Source organism: Aphis gossypii, chromosome X (assembly GCF_020184175.1).
Source record: "Aphis gossypii isolate Hap1 chromosome X, ASM2018417v2, whole genome shotgun sequence".
Classification (NCBI taxonomy): Eukaryota; Metazoa; Arthropoda; class Insecta; order Hemiptera; family Aphididae; genus Aphis; species Aphis gossypii.
The window spans coordinates 43,514,644-43,540,886 of record NC_065533.1 but is presented as its reverse complement, the minus strand read 5'-3'; the positions used below and the strand labels follow the sequence as shown (position 1 = coordinate 43,540,886).

Sequence of the window (26,243 nt, the reverse complement as noted above, 5' to 3'; positions counted from 1 at the left end):
GCATTACAGACTTTAAACTCCATAGGTAAAAGTCTATCCTGAATGTTCAAGGATCATGAATATTGTTACTATGTGAAATAAAAACACAATATTTGAAATTATATTTATTGAATTATATTCCAAAATAGATTAGTTATAAGACAGTTTCAAAGAAGGATGATTAATGTTATTAAATAGTTACCTATTACATTTATGAATATATATGTATAATCTAAATCTACAAATCATTGATATAACAATATTATAAACTAAGAAAATGGCAAACTAGTATACTAAAAACGCGAGTAATTAACTTATCATCAGAAAAACCCATTGTGTCTTACAGCATTTATGAACGAAACCAATATTTTTTTGTCTATTCAATGAGTACATACAACCATGTCATTATTCATTTAGTCAAAATAATAATATTCATAATAATAAAAAATGAAATACACAAATTTCTTTTTTAGACACAAAAAGTTTTCTTATACAATACAACTACAATATCCACGAGTATATTGACTATAGAATAGTAAAATAATTAATTTTAAAAGTGCAATATTATAATAGTTTTTAAGTAATAAATATTTAATATTCGTGCGAGTACTATCTTATATAATTATATTATATAACTGTAATAAATAATGTAAAAAAAAAAAAAAAACAAAATTACAAAAAAAAAATAAACAACATAATTGTATATGTACAATGTACACCGATCGTTAGTTGGTATCTTAGAACTGTTGAAGTAATGTTTTTTTCTTATTAGTTTTCAGTATCGTTCTTGTTATTACATGAAAAAAAAATATGACTGGCAACCGTATCAAGGATAAGAAATATTTAATTAATCTGTTAAATTTTACACCCAAAGAAGTCGTATATAAATATATGTTCTTTCTTTTCTTTTTCTTTTTTCAAAAAAAAGTATAAATATTTATACAATCGACGACTGTGCAATATTATGTGAAGCTGAATGGTCAAATACGTAAAACCAGTACAGAGTACTGTTACCCTATAATTTGATCCAGGGACTTTTGTTCAAATTATTAAATCTGTTGGGATAATCAATTCTTTAAACGGTATTATTGGTATGCCTGAACATCTTTGTCACCTTAATCGTATGAAATTATGTGTGGGTATGTAATATGTATACATTTTTTAAGCATATCATCTTGACGTTAAACCAAATAGAGTTTTTGATAAATAATATCTCAGATATAGTTGTATAGCTTATCTGGTGCAATGGACAAATGAGCGAGATTTAAATAAATAAAAAAATTCATTCTTTTTTTTCATACAAGCTGTCCTAGCTATAAAAGGATAAGTTAACAATATTATTACTATTTAGAAGTTTTAAAAGGAAAAAAAAACGAGTGCAGTATATTAAATTCGTATACATAATATCATTATTATAAAATTCAACTCTGTAATGTAGAACTTTTATATAGATATATGACGTACAGTACGGACGTCTGACGATGTTATTTTATTTTTAAAGTCTAATCGCATTTATGTATTTTCCAAGATCGCATTATTGTTTAGCGGAGGGTTGAGGTCACGGCGTACGGTGTTGAACAAAAAAACAAAGGTAAAGAAGGGCAGTAAAATGTACATTTCCAATCCCTAGACGGTGCCAAAGGTTCATGATCTACGGTGGGCTGAGGCTGAATACCGATAACGCAATACCGTATTTGCGGTACACAGGTGTAAATTCGGATTTCCAATGAAAAAGAGAAAGATCTTTTTCTTCGGGGGGTTTTTAAGTGTATTGTTGGGATGACGAGAAAACAAGGTTGAGATCGGAAGTATAATATTATTATCGTGCAGAGGCGTTCGGTGCCCATTTTTGTCAAGAGAATCGAATTCGTATCTATGCAAAGCATCGATAGCTTTGGAAATTCCAAGTATTTTTCGTTACCAGGTTTTCTTTTTCTTTTAGACTTATGGTTAGTTGACGGGGCCTGTGGACAAGTCTAGTGTCCTGCCATTGCGTTAGGTTTTTCATTATACTGTCTTATAAACGTCCGAGATGCTATTATTCAAAATATGTAGTATCGAAATTCATAATGATTTCTGATGACATATGTTCCTACAGTTCGGATGACCAACGGGGTGATATTCACGGAAGAGGAAAACTTAGTGAAAGTTTCATGTAATATGTACAATTGTACAATTGAAAAACTATATTAGATGTTTACCAACGTGCTGATATAAACGTAATATATGACTCAATTATATAACTTAACATATTATACGCAACAACTTCGAATAAATTATAAAGACGTTATTTTCGATGATTAAGTGGTTCAATATGCGATTATGTAGGTTTGTAAGTAAGATTCAAGTATATGAAATTGGTATTTACTACTATAGTTAGTTGAGTTCGCCACCATCTATCTTGTTGATATTTTGCATATACGCGTGCGTTCGTTTTTTTATTTTTCTCTTTATTTTACCGTTTTATTTTTTAAACCTACCCTTTTTTTACTTGCTTTTTCACTCACTCTTCCCAGCCTAAAGCTATTTATTTATTTGTTATTATTATTATTATAATTTTTTATTTTTTTGTAAGTGGAGCGACCTTTTTCTTCTTGTCTATCCCAAACATGGCCACCTTTCTTCATTTTGCGCCCGACCATTGTGCGAGCAAATAATTTAAAACCCAACAGACAGTGACAATGGAATTTTCCTACGACAATACCCCTCCATTCCCACTAAAAAGTGAAACAAAGTTAGGTATATCCCCAACAATATCATTCATAAATATGATAATATTATTATTATTATTATAATAGTTATTTATTTCTTTTTTCCCCGTTATTTTGTTGCTCATGAGTTGTGCGCTTTTTATGACGTTAAAGGTTAAGAAAATTAAGAAAATAAAAGTAATATTAACTTGTACATGGCGTTACAGTAAATCGTATACAGTTGTTACTTAAAACAATAAAATAATAATAAAACCAAACTATAAATAGAAAGAAAGGTCAGTATTAAAAATAAAAATGTACAAAGTTTAAACATGTTACTATTTTTTTTTATCAATAATTTAAATTTAGTCGAAAAGTTGAAAATTGTGAATACTATTAGTAGAGTAAAAAAAAAAAAAAATAATAATGATCAATAGTTTTGAATAATCACATTTATTTAGTGCGTATAATTTTGTACAAATATATCAATATATATTTATAAATTTTATTGGAGAATCCGTGGAGTTGTTAATTTTTAAAGAAACTTTTTATCACTAAATGTTTTTTATTTTATTGCGATAGAGTAAATTGTTTATGAGTTGATAACTAATCTGATTGTGTGGTGTTGTACGTCATTAATAACCTGATGGATTTATATTGTTTATAGTTAATAATATATTCATAACAGTAAAATTAGTATAATAATATTGTGACTGTTACTAGAATAAATTGGAAGATACTTTCTTTGTATGCGTTATTTGGTACATACCTATCTACTAAATTAGGATAAGTAAGGTTGTTAGTATCGTTTGATATAAATAGATTCATGGAACCAAAAAAAGTTATTCTGCTTAATTTATTCCAATGACACCACCCCAATATGACGTATTGAACGTTATTTATTTTTTTAAATTTTTAACAATCTTGATAACCCATATTCCTTTGTGATTATTTTTTTCAGATTAATTAGTTTAACATTATTGTTTTATTATTATCATTACTGTGATTAAGCCCAATCATTGTATCCTGTTATACGGTCGCTTTTTTGAACAGTAACATTCGGTCGGAAACATCATTTTGGTTTAAATTCCGAAAACAATCAATCGGAATACCATTTTATGATGTACAAGAGACACCACTGACAAAAAGTTTTCTTTTACAATTTTTTTTTCCAAATTCCTTACTTGGATAAACAATCTTAAACATTACATATAACATATAGAAGTAAGCGTAAATTTTATGGTAATATAACGAATCAGCTGTTAACAATGTTCCCGATATAAAACATAAACAACCAACACTATGATTACAATTGTTCTTACAATAATAGTAATTTATTACCATTCTGTAATAATATACTCGATAAATAATAATGTTTACATCATATGATAAAATAATAAGGGTAGTATAATAATAATAATAATAATGTACTGTATGTAAATAATTAGTATTAGGTACTATTTAATAATTTAACCGTTTATAAATAATAAATGAAATGATTGGCTTAACCCGCATTAGTAGCAACCAGACTAAATACAATATGTATGTTATTATAAATACTTGAGTATTATTGGGTTGTTCGAGCGAAACGTATAATAATAATTATTAAAAGTAACGAAAGTGTGACAAATTTTAAATTAACACCAGTAAAAAAAAAAGTCGTTTTTGACTTACATTAAAACATATATACTCAAACTTGAGTTTATTCATTCCAATTCTGTATTAAATCATTTAACTGAGTAAAAATTAACAAAATTATGTGTAAAGGTTTTGAACTTTGATTATTATGACGATTGGGAAAAACTCTAAACACGACTAAAGATATTTTATAGTTAATGAACAATGGTATATAATTTTTTTTCTCAAACTAATTTTGAATAACTGACTAATACTATACCGGAAAATTGTACACTAAATAACATTATTTTATTTACTAACTCAGTGAGTAAAGTGAACAGTTGCGTGTCCGGTATATTAGCTTTAAAGTTCTGACGGTTCAATATCGTTTTTTTCTGTAAGTTTTTATTTGCTCAAATATGAAATTGTTTTATGATTCAATAATAAATCGTTACTATCTAGCTTTATTACTACATTATTCATATTATGTCTAGCAGCGTATGGTTTTTTCCCCACATCGGTTTTGATATAATTTAATTGAATTCTGTATGTATTTTTATTATTTTTTTTGTGTCTATTGCAAAACATTTAAAAATTGTATTCTATACCATTGTTATATAAATTGTGAACTACGGTTGCGGTTAATACTATCATTGTTGATACCAATTTAATAGGCGATTAATTTGAAAACCCAGTAGAAAGCAACGGCAAAGAAAATGTTGGAATAGGTGTTGCTGGCAGCATTTGGATCTGAAATCAAAGTGAAAAAAATATGATTAATAAAATAATAACATATTATTTGAATACAATAAACGATTGATATAATATTATAGGTATGATGCTTTGGTAGTGAACAAACTATTTAATTTTAATTTCGTAGATATTAACATTAAAAAATCACCAAATGAGTAGATGGAAATGTACAGCTTATTTAATTCGAAAAGTGTATTTATAACCGAACCACGAAGCGTCAAGCGACGAACAGATAGTATCGAAGTTTAAATTGGCGTTTGAAAACTTTTTGTTTGTCTTTTATCACTCCGGGAGACTGAACGGAGTTGATAATAGTTTTTGCGCTTTTGAATTTTCAAAATCAACAATTATTATTCCCACTCGCGTTGTTGTCTGTATTATACTGTCTGAGGTCGATTATGCACGATACAATTTGTACAGATGAATACTTTCATTCGGTGATACCACTGCAATTTTAAAGGAATTTTAAAGATTTGTTTTTGTTTAAGTCTTTTATAAATTGGATATACGTTTAAAATGATAACAACACGAAACTATGGAAGTTTACATTGGACTTTTTCTCACGAACTTAACAACTTGTACATTATCTAACAATACAATATTTACCATTTTTCATTAATGTGTTGATTTTATTATAATAGTGTAGTACAAAATGTATCTTGCAATAAGAATTATGAAATAAATGTTTCATAATATACCATGAAGTACAAAGACAGTACATAATTGTTATTTAGTCATCACTATTACTTCTTTATATAATGATTTTAAAATGTGGTATAAAACATATTTTCGTTACTGAGAAACTCAAAAGCTATGAAAACAACTCAAGTCATCAGAGTGTCAAAAACATTTTTAATGATCTAGGTAGGTAATTAATTACAGATTTATCAAAGTAATTTTTCGTTAATATGTACAATAATAACTATAAAATGTCATTTTTTTTTTTTTTAGAGTATAACTTTAAGACCATAAATGGCCCAACTAATCATAACCATGTTTGTAACGGGAACCCATTGTTCACAATTTGAAATACAAATTCATCAAATAGTTAACAAAACTCAGTTATTTAAAACATATTTTTTTTCATAATATAGGTAAATTCAATTTTTTCATAACTAATAAAATCAATGTCAGTAATCTTATTTATTATTTAAATACAGCTTTGGTCTAAAGTATAGTAATATATATTTACAAATGAATATTACATAGGTAATACCGTATAGTTAAAAAATTCAATGTAAGGCTATGTGACTAAAATTAGCAATACTTAGGTATATTATTATTTAATTAATATAATTTGTGATGTAATTGAGTAATCCTATACATTTTGTTATGGTAGTAGCCAAAGTGTAATTTTATTTTTAAGAATCTTAATTTTTAATAAATGATCTACGAATAATATTTCAGAAAGACTGCATTTTATTTTGATTTGTCAACAATTTAGAATTATTTACGATGGATACGATATGCACGATGAATGGAAAATCTGTTGTAGTACGGGTAATAAGTAGTCGAATATTCTAAGGGAAATTTAAATATAATATTTCCCTTTAATTCATCATATTATTGAAATTTTGCAACACTAAAATTATTTCAACTAATTATGTGTCGTTATAAATGTTTTAAATGATTTTAATTATACTTATATACGCATTACTTAAATTAAGTTGTAGCTTGTAATACGTTATAACTACCACAACAACGTAGCAGGTATACGTAAACTATGCTCATCTTAAACATTAACTTATTTATTTTTAAAAACGTAACTAATAGTAAATATAATACTACTTTTGATTGTATTATAAACTTAGCAAGACAATCTTGTAATGGCATACTGCCAGTTGAATACTTCCAACACAGTTAACTGACCGTGAACCGATATTATTTTGAACATAAAATATAGCTGATAAGTGATAACTAAAATAATAATACCAAACATAAATAAAATAAATATAGTTGATATAGTGAAGTGGTTTTTGCATCAGATAAGTAAAGTTGAATTCAGTTGTTTACATTATAAATATATATTATATATAATCGCATATATATGCGCGTGTGTGTATTTTCTGTATATAGTATATTATAAATTATAATATATATTACACAAAACTTATGAATCTTACTCAAATTCAACAATAATTATTATCATAAATTTTCTTCATATTTTATTTTCTTGTAATGTGTTACTTATATCTTGGAATTTTAAAATTTACTTAAATGTGTTCCTATAATATTATACTATACACAATACACATGTTCTATAATTAGATATATTAGATATTCTATGATTTTGCAATTTCCTAAATACGTCTTTTTAAATTTAACTGTTTTTTGATTCAACATTAAGTTAAGAGAATAGTTATGTATAAAATATTACATAGACATTACATATTACAAAAATTATATCGTGTAAAAAAAATCAAATAATAAGCAATCTATATACCTAATGTAGATTAGTTAATATTTTTTTTAAAATAGTAAAACGTTGACATACAATTGAATTATACGTAATGTGATAAATATGATGTTTTTTTTTTTATTTATGCTTAATATATACACATTTATTTGTATAACTTAATTCTTTGTAGTTTCTTCAATATTTCGTTTTATTATTATTACTGTTTTTTTTTTTTTTTTTATTTGACCAATTTGTAAATAACTTAATTAGTACATTATAAAAAAATATTTAATCAAATATTCAAATCACTTTAAGTTTTGGTCTACAGATAACAAGACTGTATTTACATTGTAATTGAAAATAATAATAAATAAAAAGTTCAATTTTAAAAATTTACAATGAAGTCGAACGTTATTCAAATATTCAAACTAATATTCCCATTGTAATTAGTTTTAATTTCATAGCCACTTTATTAAAAAAAATAAATGAAATTCAAAATAAAGACGGTAAAATAAAAAATAAAAAAAGTACTTAAAGTACTTAAAGTAGAAGAAATAGAGAATAAAATAATAATAATACAGAATATTACATTTTCGTGCAAACGGTGGCCAAAGTGGTTCCTTTTGAAGAACCGCGTTAAATTTTAATAAAAACTTATGGTGGGGTGTCTGCATATCCACGCGTGATGCTCTGTAAAAAAGCTCTTGTCGGATTACGTATCAGTGGAAAAAAATCCATTGTATCTAAACATATAATATATATATATATATATATATATATATATCACCACCACACATATTACACAATACATACGCATTTTATATACATAGGTATATATTTATCTATACATAACATCATATTTATGAATGTATTCTATACTATACATGTATGTACTCCATAGACTTTTCGTGCGGTACGTGATCTACTCGCATCTGTGGATCGTCGGTCATATGAATGAGCGCGAATGGGGAAGATAAATATTCATGCCGACCGCAACGGTGAGAATATATAGACACGGGATTGTTTGTGAGTTGCTACGGTGAGATCTTAACGGAATTTTTCTTCCGCGCAGTGGGTTTCGATAGCGAACGCAAACAAAATAAAATAAAATAAGTGCAGTGTAGTTCGACGTTATTGTTACGCACATTATCTATTTCCTTGTGTGAGTGTTACCTATCTATAGATACATCTTTTACATGGCATATCCGCTTCGAACTACAAAACTTTTTATAAATATAATTGAATTGTACGCTGTATATATTTTCAAAGTCATAAATGACGTTTCAAAACTCGGAGTTCTCGATGATATAGTTGTACACGTAACGCGTCCGCGAAACGGCTTACTCTTAAAATCTACTTCATCGTCAATGCTACACGAATAGTTCGAGTTTTGAAAAAAAAAATAAGTTTTAGTAGAGTGTTGTACGTATTATAACTGCAAGTATAGGTATGATGTAAGAAAAAAAATGCGTCCATAATAATTTGTTAACATCTATACAGGTAAGATTGAAACGGACGTTGATTGTTTTTATTGCGACTAGCTAATTCGGTCTTCAAACTAGTTCTCATATTGATCATTGAATTAACTGACGAATAAATATTTAAAAAAAACGTTTAAGTGATAGTGATAATTTAATCGTGAACATTAATAATTATCTTGTACAAATATGGAATTATCATTATTATCATTAAGGAAATGAAAATCAAATGTTTTAAGTAATCCATTTATTTATTACTTAATATTTTTTTTGGCTGAAAATGTAGGTTTATCAGTCATAAGAATTTATTCAAAACACATAAAAATCATATTATATACATGTATTAGATTTTCCTGTACACTTCATTGCTCGTACAAAATGCATCCGTGTTAAATTTGATTAACTACTATTGATAAAATATAAGGTAACCGTGTGGATAAATAATATTTTATGTTTTCTAATTTAGCAGATGATATTTTCGACCTATCAATGATGTAAATTTAATATGTAAAATAGCCGTTCTTACTGGCATCAACAGCTAAAATTATTTTGATCATACTTTAAAAGCAGCATTTAAAAAAAAATATTTTTCATTCGATCAGTTATTGACAGACTAAATTTATTAATTTTTGAAAGTATTCTTCAAAGTATCTTTTCTATTGATTTTCTAATATTTTATGTAAGATTTACTTGTTAAAATTTTCTATAACTCAATTTTAGTGCTACCTACTAGGTCAAATTATCTATCCAAGGTCTCTCTCAAATGCACACACACACACACACACACACACACACACACACACACACACACAACACACACACACACACACACACACACACGCGCGCGCGCGCGCGCAAAATGTTATTGAAATCAGTTCAGTCATTTAGAAGAAGTTTGAATACTTACATTGGGCTAGAATAAAAATATATACATAAAGATGTATGAAAAAAATTAATATTAACTATTAAGTTAATCAATTATGAAACATAAACTTCAAATGAATTAATTATTATGCGGAAGGAAAACTGCTATATTTAATCCAAATAGTTTAACTCAATTTAAGTGTGAAATGTAATTTAAGCCGTTTCAAATAATAATAATAATTAACAATATATATATATATATATATATATAAGTATACTAATTACGAACAGACTATCAATCAATGAGTGAACGGACGCGAATGCGCATTATTATACGTCACAGAAGACAAATCGGTTGGAAAACAATACAAAACCGCATGTGAAGTCGTCGTTATTTAACTTACAAAGACCACTGATACCAATATCACAATTCGAATCGTTAAAGGCATTATAATATTGTCATTTCGATTGTATGAGTGGCCATATCCCACAAACACTGCATTAATAAATTGTGAATGAAATAATAATTTCTTATGCTGATTTTAAGCCGTTTACCGACGATAAATAAATTACGCGTTGACAATGATTGCGTAACAAAGTAACGCGATAAAATCGATTTTGTCTAACAACTGTTTACAAGGGAATTTGAAGTATAGATACCTCTATACTCATATAAGTACAACAACTACTATATAGTAATGTCTATAATCTATATCTGTATTTACACTCATAATAAAACCCCTGTAGGGCCATACACGTTATGTGTAGTAGCCGTATCATTTCGTATCATTCGCGAAACGATAATGCCAATAATAATAATACCTACGTATTCTATAATATTATGCTCGTTACACCGTCCAATCGGTGGTCCTATTATACGGGTTTATATATTATACGTGTATAGATATCTACGTTTCGGCATGACACGTTAATGAAAGAATATTATATTATTATCGGCCGCGAATACATTTGGATCACACACATATCATGATATATATAATATAATATAATACGATATACATATATGTGGTACATATGAGAATTAAATTCGATCGCAAATGGTGGTACCTGAGGCCTTTCAAGCGGCGTAATAACCATTATTGCGACCTTTTAAGGGCGTCTGCGGGCACACAGTAATTTCCCGTTTTATCGGAAAACGCGTTACATTCGCTATACATCGGACTAAAATGTTACTAATTGTATTGATTTTCCAAAGTGGAGTCGAATACGCGTTGTAATCTATGAGATTTTGTTGTTGTTTGGTGTGTTCTTCATTGGTTTTCGGATTTTCGTTAGGCAACCCCTCCCCTCCTGCCACATCACGACAACGCTAATTCGGAATACGTCTGTGTCGTTTCGCTCGTTGAACAAAAACACGTTTACTGCTAGTACGTGCTGTGGTCTGCGTGACCGCGAAACTATTCACCAATAGGACACCGGTCATAAGATACAAACGGTAAACAGAGTTTTGGTACAAGCAACAATAAATAAATAAAAATCAAAAAACCGCACTTTCAAAACAGTTGGACGTGTACGTATTTCACGTGCTAGACGAAAAACAACGCAATAGTTGTGGTCACCGGTCGTATATTATTATGTGTTTTTTTTTTAACTTGACATATGCGTTTAATGGCCAGACCTTGTTGGAAATTTTGTGCACAAAATATACTAAACTTTTCCGTGGAATAGGTCGAATGGACAAGGCTTGATTAACTTTTTACAGAATATTTCGAATTTATCGTTATAACGATCTGCATAGATAGTACTCTCCATAAACTAAAAGAAAAAAAGGCACTATAAATCAACCAAATAATACTGATTTATTGATATCAGACTAACTTAAAACCATAACAAGTTAAGTTATAATTAATAGTATACGCTTTTTAATGCAACACGTTTCGTTGTACCGGTTTAAAGGATATGCATAACAAATTGCCTGCGGCAGGGTTTCATTCAGCGTTCATAAAAGTACAATGAATCTCTTAATATCACCGTCGGTGTACTAAAAACTGTGTCCGCTTTTCGAATAACTGCACTATTCATTGGATTTTGCAGTTTATGAGTGAAAAAAGTAAACAATTTGAAGGTGTCCGTTAGAGAAAACCTATTTTTCGCTGAAGGTACCTACTGCAGTATTGTAGTGATGTAGGTAATCTTGAACGGACCGATTACACGAACAATTCTGCTTGACCACGTGCAATGTTTGATCAATTGTAGATAATCCAGCATAAAAATATTATGCAGATGGTTGTAAATAAAAAACGAATTTTTCATATTTTGATTTATGTGATATGTTTATAGTTTACGTAATCGATTTATGTATATATATTATGTATATAATAATATTCGTTATAGCCGATTTTTAGAAGCACGAATAAAAAAAATTTTAATATTGTTACATTAAGTAACCATTTCACGTACACCAGTAATTAACATTTTATAGTGATACGAGTAGGTAGGTATGTAATTTTTCTGTTCGTGTTTACGCTCAACATTTTGTTCAACAATTTATAACTCATCTATAATATTAAAACTAAAGTTAATATTCCTAATGGGCTCTGAACTAGAATTATATATTTAGTCTTTCCTTTTATTTTAATATTGTACATTATAATTTGATTATTTTATATTATGTAGATATAATTATTTCACATTTTGTTTAATTAAAACTAGCTTAGATACCTAATGACAATTGCAGTTCTTTATTCATATATGTAAAATGACCATATAAAAATAAAATTTTCACACTTGCTTTGAAATTGTAATTGTTATAACTTATTAAAAATGGCAAGTTAACAATACGAATATGAGTATTATTAATGCGTAATTAACAATGTTGTGTTTTTAAATGCTAGAACATATAAAGGAGTTAACATAATTCGTTTGCCACATAATATACAGATGTGTTTTATGTTACAAAAATAAAATATTGTTCTTTTAATTTTACAACAAATTTTGTTTTAATTTTCAATTATTTTAACCATTAGGTGCATTTATTTATTGAATAGGACTAAAGAGGGAAACGTAAAAAGGTGTTGTAAAATAATAATAATAAAATTGTATTATCGTGATGGCACTGCAGCATATTTGGTGCAACTGCTGTTGTGATCAATGGAGGCTATGATCGTTTTCAACAACGGTTACAACAACAGGAAACGAGTTTAAATATTTACATAGTGAATTGTTACCATTTGTTCAAACAAAAATATTATTCTAACTTTGAAATTAACTATCGAATATTTTATATTTTAATAATGAACAAAATTGCAAACTGTTTTCAAGCTTAATAATCACATGTACATAAACAACAGATTTATATTATATTGTACACGTAGCTTATTATATTGTATTATGCTACTCTCTAACAAAAAAAAAAAAAAAAAAAAAAAAATACGTATTTTATAAACACTATACTGATAACTACGTGTTAGAATAACTAATACACACACATACGCATATATTATATATTAAGGTTTTTGAATAAAATTTGTTGAAAATAATTTTTAAATGTTTTATACTAATTGATTATTTTATTAATATAGAGTGTTTAATATTTTAATTAGTTGTAACGGTCGATATTTTGATATCTTTTTCCCGTACAAATATAAATGATATTATTAATAGTTTATGATGAGAATTTTTTTATTTAACAGTATTTCCTTTGAATATTTACAAATTACATATATAACATACATAACACATAGATTTTGCGTATAATCATACGGTAATTATACGTTGTTGAATATAATATGACTTCGCGATTTTCCCATTCACAATTATAGCGTTTGAAATACTTACAGTTTTATTTGTTAAATGACTAACGCGTGTGTGTTTCCCTATTGGCTTACCGCGGCAAAATAATATTGCACCGTAATTAAAATCGAGACTGGGATTCCGTAATAATACGGGTGGTGGCAATTACGTTATCGGCGACGGCAATGTTATATTATATTTGTCTCGCAGATTACGGCGACGTGTATGATAGTGTACGGTGACTATTACGGCGGCGTGTATGATAGTGTACGGTGACTATTACGGCGGCGTGTATGATAGTGTACGGTGACGGCGGCGTGTATGATAGTGTACGGTGACTATTACGGCGGAGTGTATGATAGTGTACGGTATGTATAACGGTGGCGATGTTTATTTCATACGCTCTGCCCGTTTAATATTCGCGTGTACAACTAGCCGAGATTGGTGGCGATTTTATTTTAATTGTGGGGTTAGGCACGTTCTAGCCTTCCCGACGGTACGGGTAGTCAAGAACGGCGGCGGTCCTATTGACGGCGGTGGTAACGTCAGCGTGTGGGCACGTTCTAGCCTTCCCGACGGTACGGGTAGCCGAGAACGGCGGCGGTCCTACGGATGACGGTAACTGGCACGTTTTAGCCTTCCCGACGGTACGGGTAGCCGAAAACGGCGACGGTCCTATTGACGGCGGTGGTTGTATGGGAAATGGTCCGACTAGCGTAGGCCGAGTGCGTCCGTGATTCTAGCCTTCCCGAAGGTGGCCGAGAAACACTTTCACACTAGCCAGTCACTAATCTGACCAGGTGGCCAAAGCGCACTGTTCGATTGTGGTGATTGCGGAGGTCCCTTATATAGTCTCTGTCCTCCGTGTTCGTGTGTCGCGGAAAGGTTATTTTATTAGCTGGGCAATGCGTTCGGTATTGGGCCGCAAACATGGAAGGTGTATTACCGCGCTCTATCGGCGGCGGATACTAGTTCTGGGGCCTTTTGGTTTTATTATTTGTTGTTGGGCGGCGCGTCGTCAGTATTAGTATGTCGTATTCGTTACATTGTCCCCTTTTTTTTTTTTATGTATTTTTTTTCTCTTGAAGAGAGAAAAGAAAAAAAAAAAAAAACTATTTACATTATATACATGGTACAGCTATTACAACTATTGACTTACAAACTATTATCTCTATGATACAACTATTAACTTATAAAAGACTATCTCTTTCGTTTATACCAGGCGCGTTTGGCTGCGGCTCGTCGTTCCGCCCGGGTCGGTTTTGGGATGATTTCTGCCTGATCATTGTCCTTGGTCATTGCTGATGGGTTACTGGTCGCCGTCGGTTCCACTCGTATTGAGGCAATTGTAGCTTCGATAAGGTTTCTTTTTCGCAACATCTCTTCGGCTTGCTGAAACACCTCCAATCCATATTGGTTAACTTCCCCATTATATCGTTGCTTGTTGATGCGGGCAGCCATTTGCCGTTGAAATTGCGCAAATTCTTTTGCGAGTCTTCGGTCATCCTGCGAGATTGGTTCGATCTTTCCAACTTGTAATTGAACCGGTTCATCGTCGATGTCGCTGTGTGCCAGTTCAAGGGCATCAGTTTCGTGGTTGTCTTCGTTCCCACTTACACTGGTGTCGTCCCATTGCTCTGTCCTCTCTTCGGACTCACTGTCACTCCCAAATGCGTCTTTCAATCTCTTCTTCAGCGCTTGTTGTTCCCTGATGGTCTGTTCATCTTCACTAAAACCATCTTCCCCAAACAGATCGGAGATGATTCGCCGATATTCGGTCATTTTAGCGTTATCCTAACTATAAACATTTATTATTTATATCTATATACTTTTATAATGGTCTCCATCACCAAACATGTACAATCACAACATTTAACACATAAAAAATTTTTTTTTTTTTTTTTTTTTTTTTTTTTTTTTTTTTTTTTTAAATAATGACAACTTTAATTATTGCTTGTATGGCCGGACATTTCTGACGTTGTATGTCACCATGTTCTGTCCTTCCTGAACCACTATGGTGTTATTCTCTCTCACCTCCTTGATATAGTATGGTCCTCGATATAATAGGAATAGTTTCCTAATTTCTTTATCCTCAGCTGAAGATAGTCTGTGTTCACGTACCAGCACCTGTTGGTTCACTTGATATTTTATGAATTTTTTCCCTTGATCCATGTTCTGGTTTCTTTGTTGTGACACTTTCTTCATCCGAGCCCTGGCTGTTTTTATCATGATCTTCGTTTCGACCTCCGGAATATTCGTGGGAAAATTTATTAGCGCCCCCAGTGTTAGTGTTTGTTTAGGCATGCCCATCAGTTCTCTAGGTGTGTATCCGGTGGTAGTGTGCGTAGTGTTATTGATCCAGAATTCAATTTTCTTCAAGTAGTTCACCCAGTTGGTGTGTTTTTTGTGGCAGTACGTTCTCAATATTCTCCCGATCTCCCTATTGGCCCTCTCTACCGGGTTACCTTCGGGGTTGTAGGTCGTGGTTCTAATGATTTTGACTCCAAGTTTGGCCATACCTTTTGCCCATGCCCGGCTATGGAACTGTGTTCCATTATCGGTCAGAATTTTTTGAAATATTCCACATTGAGGTATGTATTGCTTCTCAATCTTATTTAGTATAGTCTCTGCCTTCGCCTTTCTCAGTGGGTATACCTGAATATATTTCGAAAATACATCCATCATAACCAATATGTATTTTGCTCCCAACTGTCCTGTGGGTAACGGCCCAATTAGGTCAAGTGATACCATTTCTCGTGGTTCTGTGGGAATATTTGTTTTCATTGGTCCCCTAGCCAATTGATTGAATATTTTGCTTTTCTGGCATATGTCGCATGATTGCGTTATTCGTTTAATTGTCTTGTACATATGGCTGAGTTGACAATCCGATTTAAGTATTTGATATATTTTGGTTGCACCGCTATGCCCATATCGTTCATGTGTTTCCTTGATCAGCGCTACTGCGAGTTGGTCTGGTATCATCAATCGACTTTTCCCTTGCTTATCGATGTAGAATAGTAATTGTTGGTGTATGGTATACGGTATTTGTGGGTTTTCGTGTAGACGATATATGATGCGCTGTATCTTCTTGTCTTCTTGTTGTAATTTCGGTAATTGTTGCAGCTTCTGAATAAACTCTTTGCTGTACTGGTCCACTATTAATTGGTTGATAAATATTTGCTGGTGAGTCGGTACTTTATTTTCTACTGCTTGCACATATCTTGTTAATGTGTCAGCCCCGACATTATTTTTTCCTGCTACAAATTGTATATTGAGGTTGAATTCTTGTATTTGTATCGCCCATCTCATGAGTCGAGTATTCAACAATCGGCATGTATTAAGGAATGTTAAGGCTTGATGGTCAGTTAATAAGTACGTGGTATGTCCTAATATGTAATTTCTATATTTCTTACATCCGAATACTATGGCTAAAAGTTCCCTTTCCGTTGTGTAGTATCTCCGCTCTACCTCTTGTAGAGTTCTACTGGTGAATCCTATAGTCCTGTGTTGTCCATCTTTATCTATTTGGTATAGCTCAGCTCCTATGTGCGTACTAGACGCATCGGTAGCCATATAAAATGGTTCAGTAAAATTTGGATATTTAATGATGATATCCTCTAAGAAGCATTGCTTAATTTTGTCAAATACAACCTGATGTTCCTGACTCCACGTCCAGACCTGATTCTTCTTGGTCAGTTGGCTAAGTTTTTCAGTATATGACGATAGGTCACGAATATACTTCCGATAGAAGTTAATAAAACCAAAAAGGCGCGTATTTGCTTCTGGTTTCTTGGTGCCGGAAATTCTTGTATTGTTTTTATTTTTTCAGGATCCATACTGATGCCTTCCTCTGATATGACGTGTCCAAGGAAAAAAATTTTTTTGTAAAAACTGGGATTTGTGTATATTTACCGTTACATTGTGTTTTTTGAATTGGTTAAATATAGTCCTCAAATGGTGCATATGTTCTTCAAAGGTTGTAGAAGTAATATGTATATCATCCACATATGTTGCCGTGAACTCCAAAATTTCTGGTCCTAAGACCTGATCCAAGATCTTTTGGAATTCTGCCACGGAATTTACTAGTCCAAATGGAAGTACTTTAAATTGGTAATTTCGTCCCCTATGCAAAAAAGCTGTTATGGCCCGACTTTCCTTCTTAAGTTGACACTGCCAATATCCCGAGGTCAAATCGATTGTGCTAAGGTATTTGGCTCCTTGAAACTTCAACAAGATTTCTTCCATATTCATGGGACATTCCCTGTCTGGTATTATTCTTTTATTTATCTTTCTCGCGTCAAGACAAAGTCTGATCTCACCATTTTTTTTTCTATTCCAATGATGGGTGACGACCATGGCGAGTCGGATTTCTCTATAATACCAAGATCTAGCATTCTTTGTATCTCTTTGTCTATCTTACTCAATCGGGATATCGGTATAGGATACGGCCGCTGGTACACTGGCTCCCCCGGACTCACTTTGATTTGACACTCGTAGTCTCGTATTAGTCCCGGATTGTCTGAAAATATGTGCTGATATTCTTGTAATAGTTGCTTAAACACTTCCTCTTCTTTGTGTTCAGTGTTACGTTTACTGCTGGTTCTTCGATAATTTCTATATTTGTAATCTGATTTTTTTCTGGTGAATGATTTTCTGAAAATGGTGTGGTCCTTTGTTCTCCTCTAATTAACCACTTGATAGTTTTATCTGTGAAATTTATGTGTGTGTTGTACTGGTTTAATACATCTGCACCGATGATAGCACGTTCATTCAAATTCTCTACTTGTATAAAATTAATGAAAATTTGTCGGTCCCCTATATCGCAGCTACAAAACAGTTGTTTTGAAACTTTACAAATTTTTCGTCCTACTGCGTTGCTGATTTGTACACTGCTGATTGGTAACACTGGTATTTCAACATTAGTTCTGATTATTTGGTCTGCCAACTCCTTATTGATAACACTAATTGTAGCCCCGGTATCTATCAGTGCTTCTATCGGTTCTCCTTCAATGACACATTTCAAGTATGGGCTTACTGATCCCAGGTTTGCTTGTATATTATTAACGGCATGGCTGACTTGGTCCTGATTGTTTATGTCTCTCTGCTCATCTTCAGTGGCACTGATTTGATTGATTGCCTGTCTGTCTCTCCATTGTTGATTGGTGTCCCTGTTGTTCTCCTGGTTGTTTCTAGTGACTTGGTATTCTCTTGGTTGGTTAATTCGACCTGTTTGTCGCCAGTTGCTTTCCCTCCGTGGAGTTTCTTCTCTAGTCCTATTTTGGTTGTTATTGTTATTCTCCCTGTTTTGGGGTTGTCGATTTTCATAACTACTATTACTGTTCTCCCGAACCGTAGTTCGCCGGTGTTCTTCAGTACCCAATATCTTCATTGCGTTTAGTATGGTACACTCTGGTAACGAAATTAGTATTGCCCGTAGGTATCCCGGGTAATGACTGGCAATATTACTTACGATTTCTTGTTCAGCTAATCTTGGCACTTCTAGGTGTCTTAATTTTGTTGCCCAGTAGGAAAAATGTTCTCGATAGTTAGTATCATTTGGTATTTGTTTTACACTAAGACATTGGCTCCATGTTTGCATCTGTATGTCCCGTGACCAATATTCATCCTTAAATGTGTCTTGGAACTCTTGCAAGTTTGTTACTTGAAACCTTATTGTTGAGAACCAGTTGCTCGCCGTAGCTTTCAAGCAGTCCCCAGCAATAATTAGTTTCTCATCCGCATGTGTAATTTGTTTTAATGTAAAATATTCATCGAGTCTATTTAAAAAATCTATGGGGTGCATGTCTCTTCGGTTGCCAAAAAATAACGGTTTCGTAATGTCCGTTATTGGTCCCCTGCAGATTTCCTCTTTTTTATTATGAGTATTCTGCTGGTAGCTGTCTCCCAGATTTCTGAATGTGGTTACGTATCGGTTCTCCATTTCTTCGATTACTGATTGGTATTTTTCTTCTGTTTCTTGTATTTTTTTATTATGTATTTCTTCCCACTGTAATTTTAAGTTTTGAATTTCTTCTTTATGCTCTTCTTTGATATTTTGAATTTCCTTCTTTTGTTTTTCGATTTTTTTGTTTGTTCTTTTATTTGCGTTTCGATTTCTATAAATCTTCTTTCCCACTCCTCATTTAAGTCTTCATTCTTCTTTTTTTTCGCGGCATTTTTATAATATTTAAACGATGTAGTAATTATGTAAAATTTATAAAATAAATATATATGTTTTTTTTTTTTTTTTTTAGAGAGCACGAAATCTTATTTTCGGCGTCGTGGATTTCGAGTCCAACTTGTTGGGCGCCAATTGTAACGGTCGATATTTTGATATCTTTTTCCCGTACAAATATAAATGATATATTATTAATAGTTTATGATGAGAATTTTTTTATTTAACAGTATTTCCTTTGAATATTTACAAATTACATATATAACATACATAACACATAGATTTTGCGTATAATCATACGGTAATTATACGTTGTTGAATATAATATGACTTCGCGATTTTCCCATTCACAATTATAACGTTTGAAATACTTACAGTTTTATTTGTTAAATGACTAACGCGTGTGTGTTTCCCTATTGGCTTACCGCGGCAAAATAATATTGCACCGTAATTAAAATCGAGACTGGGATTCCGTAATAATACGGGTGGTGGCAATTACGTTATCGGCGACGGCAATGTTATATTATATTTGTCTCGCAGATTACGGCGGCGTGTATGATAGTGTACGGTGACTATTACGGCGGCGTGTATGATAGTGTACGGTGACTATTACGGCGGCGTGTATGATAGTGTACGGTGACGGCGGCGTGTATGATAGTGTACGGTGACTATTACGGCGGAGTGTATGATAGTGTACGGTATGTATAACGGTGGCGATGTTTATTTCATACGCTCTGCCCGTTTAATATTCGCGTGTACAACTAGCCGAGATTGGTGGCGATTTTATTTTAATTGTGGGGTTAGGCACGTTCTAGCCTTCCCGACGGTACGGGTAGCCAAGAACGGCGGCGGTCCTATTGACGGCGGTGGTAACGTCAGCGTGTGGGCACGTTCTAGCCTTCCCGACGGTACGGGTAGCCGAGAACGGCGCGGTCCTACGGATGACGGTAACTGGCACGTTTTAGCCTTCCCGACGGTACGGGTAGCCGAAAACGGCGACGGTCCTATCGACGGCGGTGGTTGTATGGGAAATGGTCCGACTAGCGTAGGCCGAGTGCGTCCGTGATTCTAGCCTTCCCGAAGGTGGCCGAGAAACACTTTCACACTAGCCAGTCACTAATCTGACCAGGTGGCCAAAGCGCACTGTTCGATTGTGGTGATTGCGGAGGTCCCTTATATAGTCTCTGTCCTCCGTGTTCGTGTGTCGCGGAAAGGTTATTTTATTAGCTGGGCAATGCGTTCGGTATTGGGCCGCAAACATGGAAGGTGTATTACCGCGCTCTATCGGCGGCGGATACTAGTTCTGGGGCCTTTTGGTTTTATTATTTGTTGTTGGGCGGCGCGTCGTCAGTATTAGTATGTCGTATTCGTTACATAGTTACGTAAAATAAAAGTGGATTTTATTTATAAAAATCCAAATGATTCAAATTAATAATATATTGGTTTTTTTATAATTAATAAAATTATAAAATTGTATATAATTCACTTTAGTTTTAAAGAGGTCCCTGTATATTTACTTCAGTAATTCATGTAGTCCAAAATAATATAGTAAAAATAGACAAATATTAATGAGTATCTTACGAAGTCCTAACGTCATGCACTTGAATAATTATAATTTGTTTAAACACAAGTTACAACAAAATAGTGTTTTTGCTAATTGCAAATATTATTTATAAATTAATTATAAGTATAATTTTATGGGAAAAACAATTTTCGCTAACTAAAAATATAAAATCGTATGAACTATATACCAACTGGAATATTATTTTACCTCAAGTTTTTAAAAATTTTATTTTTTTAATGTATAAAATTCAAGAGATCATATTATTTTAGTCTAGATTAAATTACATTTTAATGATGCTATCTTGTTTTTGTGTACAGAGTTATACATACGCTGTGAGGATATTTCCAAAAATATTACCATATTATAACTAAATATTTCATCAGACTTTATAGCTAAATGTTCATTATAATAATAAATGAGAATTGTTTGCATAGTTGTCTGTAAAACGATTAATAATATTTTATGTCTAATGAAGAAGTTTTGTTAACGTTCTCGACACTTTAATATATTTTAAATACTTAGAATTCAAATTTATTTATTGTTTAATTAAGTAGAAAAGTCATACGTTATTATCATGTTATATAGTATGTAGAACATAATTATATTATTACTAAATTGTATTTATAATTTAATTATTTAATTTTTATAAATCAAATTAAATACAGTAATTTAAATAGACGTTTGAAATACCATTATATAAATGTTGTCATTATAATATCATATTTTTGATTATCTTATGTTTTTTTAAACTAAAAACTAAAAAAAATATTTTGGTTAATATTCTATACATTGAATTTAAGTGAAAAATTAGTTTGAGATACTGATTTGCTTAATTGTATTGTAATTGCAGTGTAGTTTTGAAGGGATTTTAATGTACTTGTAGATCTAGTCAGAGAAATTCAAGATATCAACGTTTGGTAAAGTAACTATTTTACTATTTTTGAATCAGGTATGAAATTAGTTAAGCTGATATGAATAGTTAAAACTTATTGACAAAGTAAAACAAAAATAAATTATTCGTGTGACTTACTTAATAGGAATATTCATACATTTTATTTGTACTTAAAAAATATTGATTTGTTGGTGATATTAATATAAACTACGATATAATAACTATAAAAATATAGTTTATTGAAATGATAATATGGATCAATCAGTGGGTAGGTGATAGGTAAAAAAAGTATGAAAGTGATTATTGTTTTTTTTTTTTTTTTAATAATCACTAACGATTATTGCACTTCCACTGCAAACATAGAGACTTAGCATAATGTAAAAAAAAAAACCATACATATAGTGGTAGTTTCAGTAACATTGCAACCGTTTTCGTCGAGTCTGACGACAAATTCTAAATATGCGACAAACGGACAATGCCGCATATTGCAGCTGTGACCCTCCTCCCTTAACCGTCATCCGTTCATCTAACCATCGCCCCTATAGTCTTTGGTGAAATAGTGCGTATAAACGCCAGACGACTTTTGTCGTCCCATCGAGTTATATTTTTGTAAGTATAAACACTTACTAATAATTTATACGTAGGTTTTGTGCATAATTTATTTGCGTTGCGGTGATATATTTGTTTGGCATTATATATTTTTGTAATATATTATTCATCACCGTCGTCGGTCGATCACGATTAAAAGAAAGATATAGAAAAAAAAACGGCAAAGGTTTTTTGATACAGAATAAAGCTACCCTGTCGTCTTGTCTTCGTGCCTCTTGACGATATCGATTCGTTGCCGTGGTCTCAACGAGTTGACAGTGTAAGCCATTAGTAAAGGGACGCAACGAGTTGGACGCTCTGAATATTATTCACGTGGATCTGAAGTATCCCTCACTATCATCTAACTGAATTTAATATTAATTATGTGATATTTTTCGTAAACATGTTCCTCGCAGCGTATAGTTTTGGTCTGTTTACTCGTGATGTTTTAGACCTAACAGCAGTCTGCATGGTTGATAAATTCTGTAGTACATACGTCACTAAAACGTGTTCAATTGCATACATTATTCGTATAATCGTGGAGAAAATAAGATGATTTATTATTACAGTAAACCAGCAATTACAGTGAATGGTTATTGTAGAGCGGAAGACGAAATACACTCGTCGTGCGTCGACCGAAAGTGTGTGATTTGGAGAACATGATATAATTGATGTGTCAAGAAAGGTTACTACTTACAATGTTCACTTGTCATTTGTTGCCCGACTGGCTGAGAAAATACAACACGCATCAAACCGAAAAAAAGACGAGCAATGTACGTCATTCGACAATAATCATAACGGTTGTAATAAAAAAATTCGGTAGAGAGATTTATGTCACTATTAAATATGTTTTTTTTTTTTTTAAAGAATTTATTTTGTCGCTCTTAGATGTGATGACGAAACGACTTTGGTTGCATTTCTCAAAATAAGCTTTATGACAATAATACTATTTTATTGTTCCATCCCGATACGTTTACGTCATAGACGGTGTCGAAATAATAATATTGCATTACATATATAATATCCATACAAGTGTGAAGGAGTGTTTATTCCGTCAGAGAAACCCGACAGTTGAATAGTTCACTGGAAAATATAAACCGAATACCAATGTCACCGCGGGGGTTTTCAAAATTGTCACTATAGATTTGAATATATAACTTATATAAACCCAAACTGAATCTAATCAAATATTTGTTATTTTTAGTACCTATATTATACATTTGCAAAGATCAATAGCTTATTGTTAATTTTATATTTAAATAAAAATCAATAGTTATTCAAACATTTCGTTATTAGTCAGAGCACAGAGAAAAATATATAAAGATATATAGGTACAACGCGTTTGTTGCGTAATATCACACTAAAATCAATAAATTAAATTAAACTAAAAAAAAAAAAAATTGAAACACTTTTATACAAGTAACTTAATAGTTCTATATTATTAATTTTTCATTTTTTCATAGAATGCCATCTGAGGAATGTTCTAATATTTGCAAAACAATGGTATATCACTACTATTATTAACGTTATTGTTGTTAGACCATAGTGTGCAGCGTTCCGATAATAATGTTTACGTAAACGAAATATTATTATTCAGACGATGTTGATAGTATATATTATTGTTAATATTATTATCAACACGTTATGTGTTTCGTATTGTACAAATATTAGCTTGGTCGAATAATCTGATTAATCATGTCATTAAAAACCATTCGTAAAACGTTCGTTCACAATTTATAATTAAGTTTCGTATACGTTAAATTCATTGTGCAATGATATTAATTGTTTTATTTATTTATTTATTTTTTTTTTTTTGTTCCGGAACGTCGACACGTACCCCTATGTACGTAACGTTCAAAGTTATAAGATTTTACTCACTACATTCTCACACCATCAGCGTTGTAGTAACATACGAAAGCAATATTTTTCACGCCAGCTGTTCCTCGTATACTATCCAACATAATAAAGGAGAGAAAAAACAATTCCCAAAGTCGATTCCGGGCTGTGTATTGAATACAATGGTTATTTGTCGCTCCACACCGTCGTCGTTAAAAATTATATTTTAAAAGATCGGCTTAGTCCTTATATTAAAATATATTAAATATCCTAATTGGCTTTGCCGACGAATATAAACTATAATTATTGTATCCACTTATTTGGATAGAGAGATTGATACCTATATTGGTTATTAACAGTGCTGTATATACGCATTAGTCTATGACTTTGGGTACGCTGTAAAAACTGGCCTAGAATATGGGTCAAATTGTAAGAAAGGTGTTATGGGTACCTATTTCACGAGATTGTTTTGTTTTATACTATAATAAAATAACAATACAATACACTCCGTCTGTATATTAAAATTGTATCTACCTAGTTAATTAATTATCGATTCATGTGACTATATATATATATATATATATATATCAAGAAACTTACATGTTGTTTTGGAACAACAATGAAAAATTATGATTTTGTTTTTTATTTTAACTAGAAATTATAATCAACAATAAACAGTAGATATTTTTTTAAAAGAATCATCCATTTAACTATTCAATAAATTATATATATATATATATATATTAATAATTGGAATAAATGCAGTTCTCCTGTTATATTTAATGGTTTTAACTTTTAACTAATAAAGTAATTCGATTTATGATAAAATCGTTGTGTTAAATTTAATTAGGACCTGATCGTATGATCAGGGTTATTCTATTAGTGATTTAAATATAGATACAGACATGCATTTTAGTTGAGTAAATAAATAGTAGAAATTTAAAAAGTGTTATTAGCTGTTCCCTACAGTCTATCAATGTCATAACTCATAATACCACAATAATATTTAAAACCAAATTTAATTCATTGTATCTAACATTTTTACAAACGATAGCCAGCAAGTGAGCTGTTTTATCTTACCTAGTCCGATACAATATTATTCATGGTCTATACTCGTTATAGTTAAATATGAATCCACTATACGCTTTAATAGCATATTACATAATGAACTATATAAACGGGCAGGTTAGGTTAGGTTAGGACGCTTATACGCGAGAGACGGGAAAACAAGAAAACGGTGCTCATACAAACGATAGAGTATATAGTTTTAAATGGTCTTGGATAAACTTATGAAGTAAAAAAAAAACTAAATAATAATAATAATAATAATAATAATAATAAACGATATAAAAAGACCGTTTATAAACGAAACCCGATAACGGGAGTCGGTAACGGAGCTGGGATTCTTCCACACACGGCCGTTTTTTCTACGAGTGGCCGATTTTTCAATTACACAGAAAGCCGCTCGAAGAATAGGTGAACCAGAAAGCAGCAAGTTTTAGAGAGGAAAAAATATTATACACCCATGTCCTATACGCCATTATACGGTTTTGTTCACACGCGCGTATTTGACACTTTATTTCGTTAAATAAAATATACAAATACCCAATGACAATAAAGGGAAATAAAAACACTTCATTTTTACGTCAGCTAACG

At 31.4% G+C, this 26,243-nt stretch overlaps 1 protein-coding gene across 1 annotated transcript in view; it reads right to left on the bottom strand.

The window, feature by feature from the left end:
• Positions 1-91: 91 nt before the first annotated feature.
• Positions 92-26,243, bottom strand: part of LOC114122546 (uncharacterized) — a 332,686-nt gene continuing 306,534 nt past the window's right edge. The window contains exon 7 of the mRNA XM_050206568.1: positions 92-5,036. Coding sequence (XP_050062525.1) covers positions 4,954-5,036 — 83 coding nt within the window. The 3' untranslated portion in view covers positions 92-4,953. The remainder of the gene's footprint in view (positions 5,037-26,243) is intronic.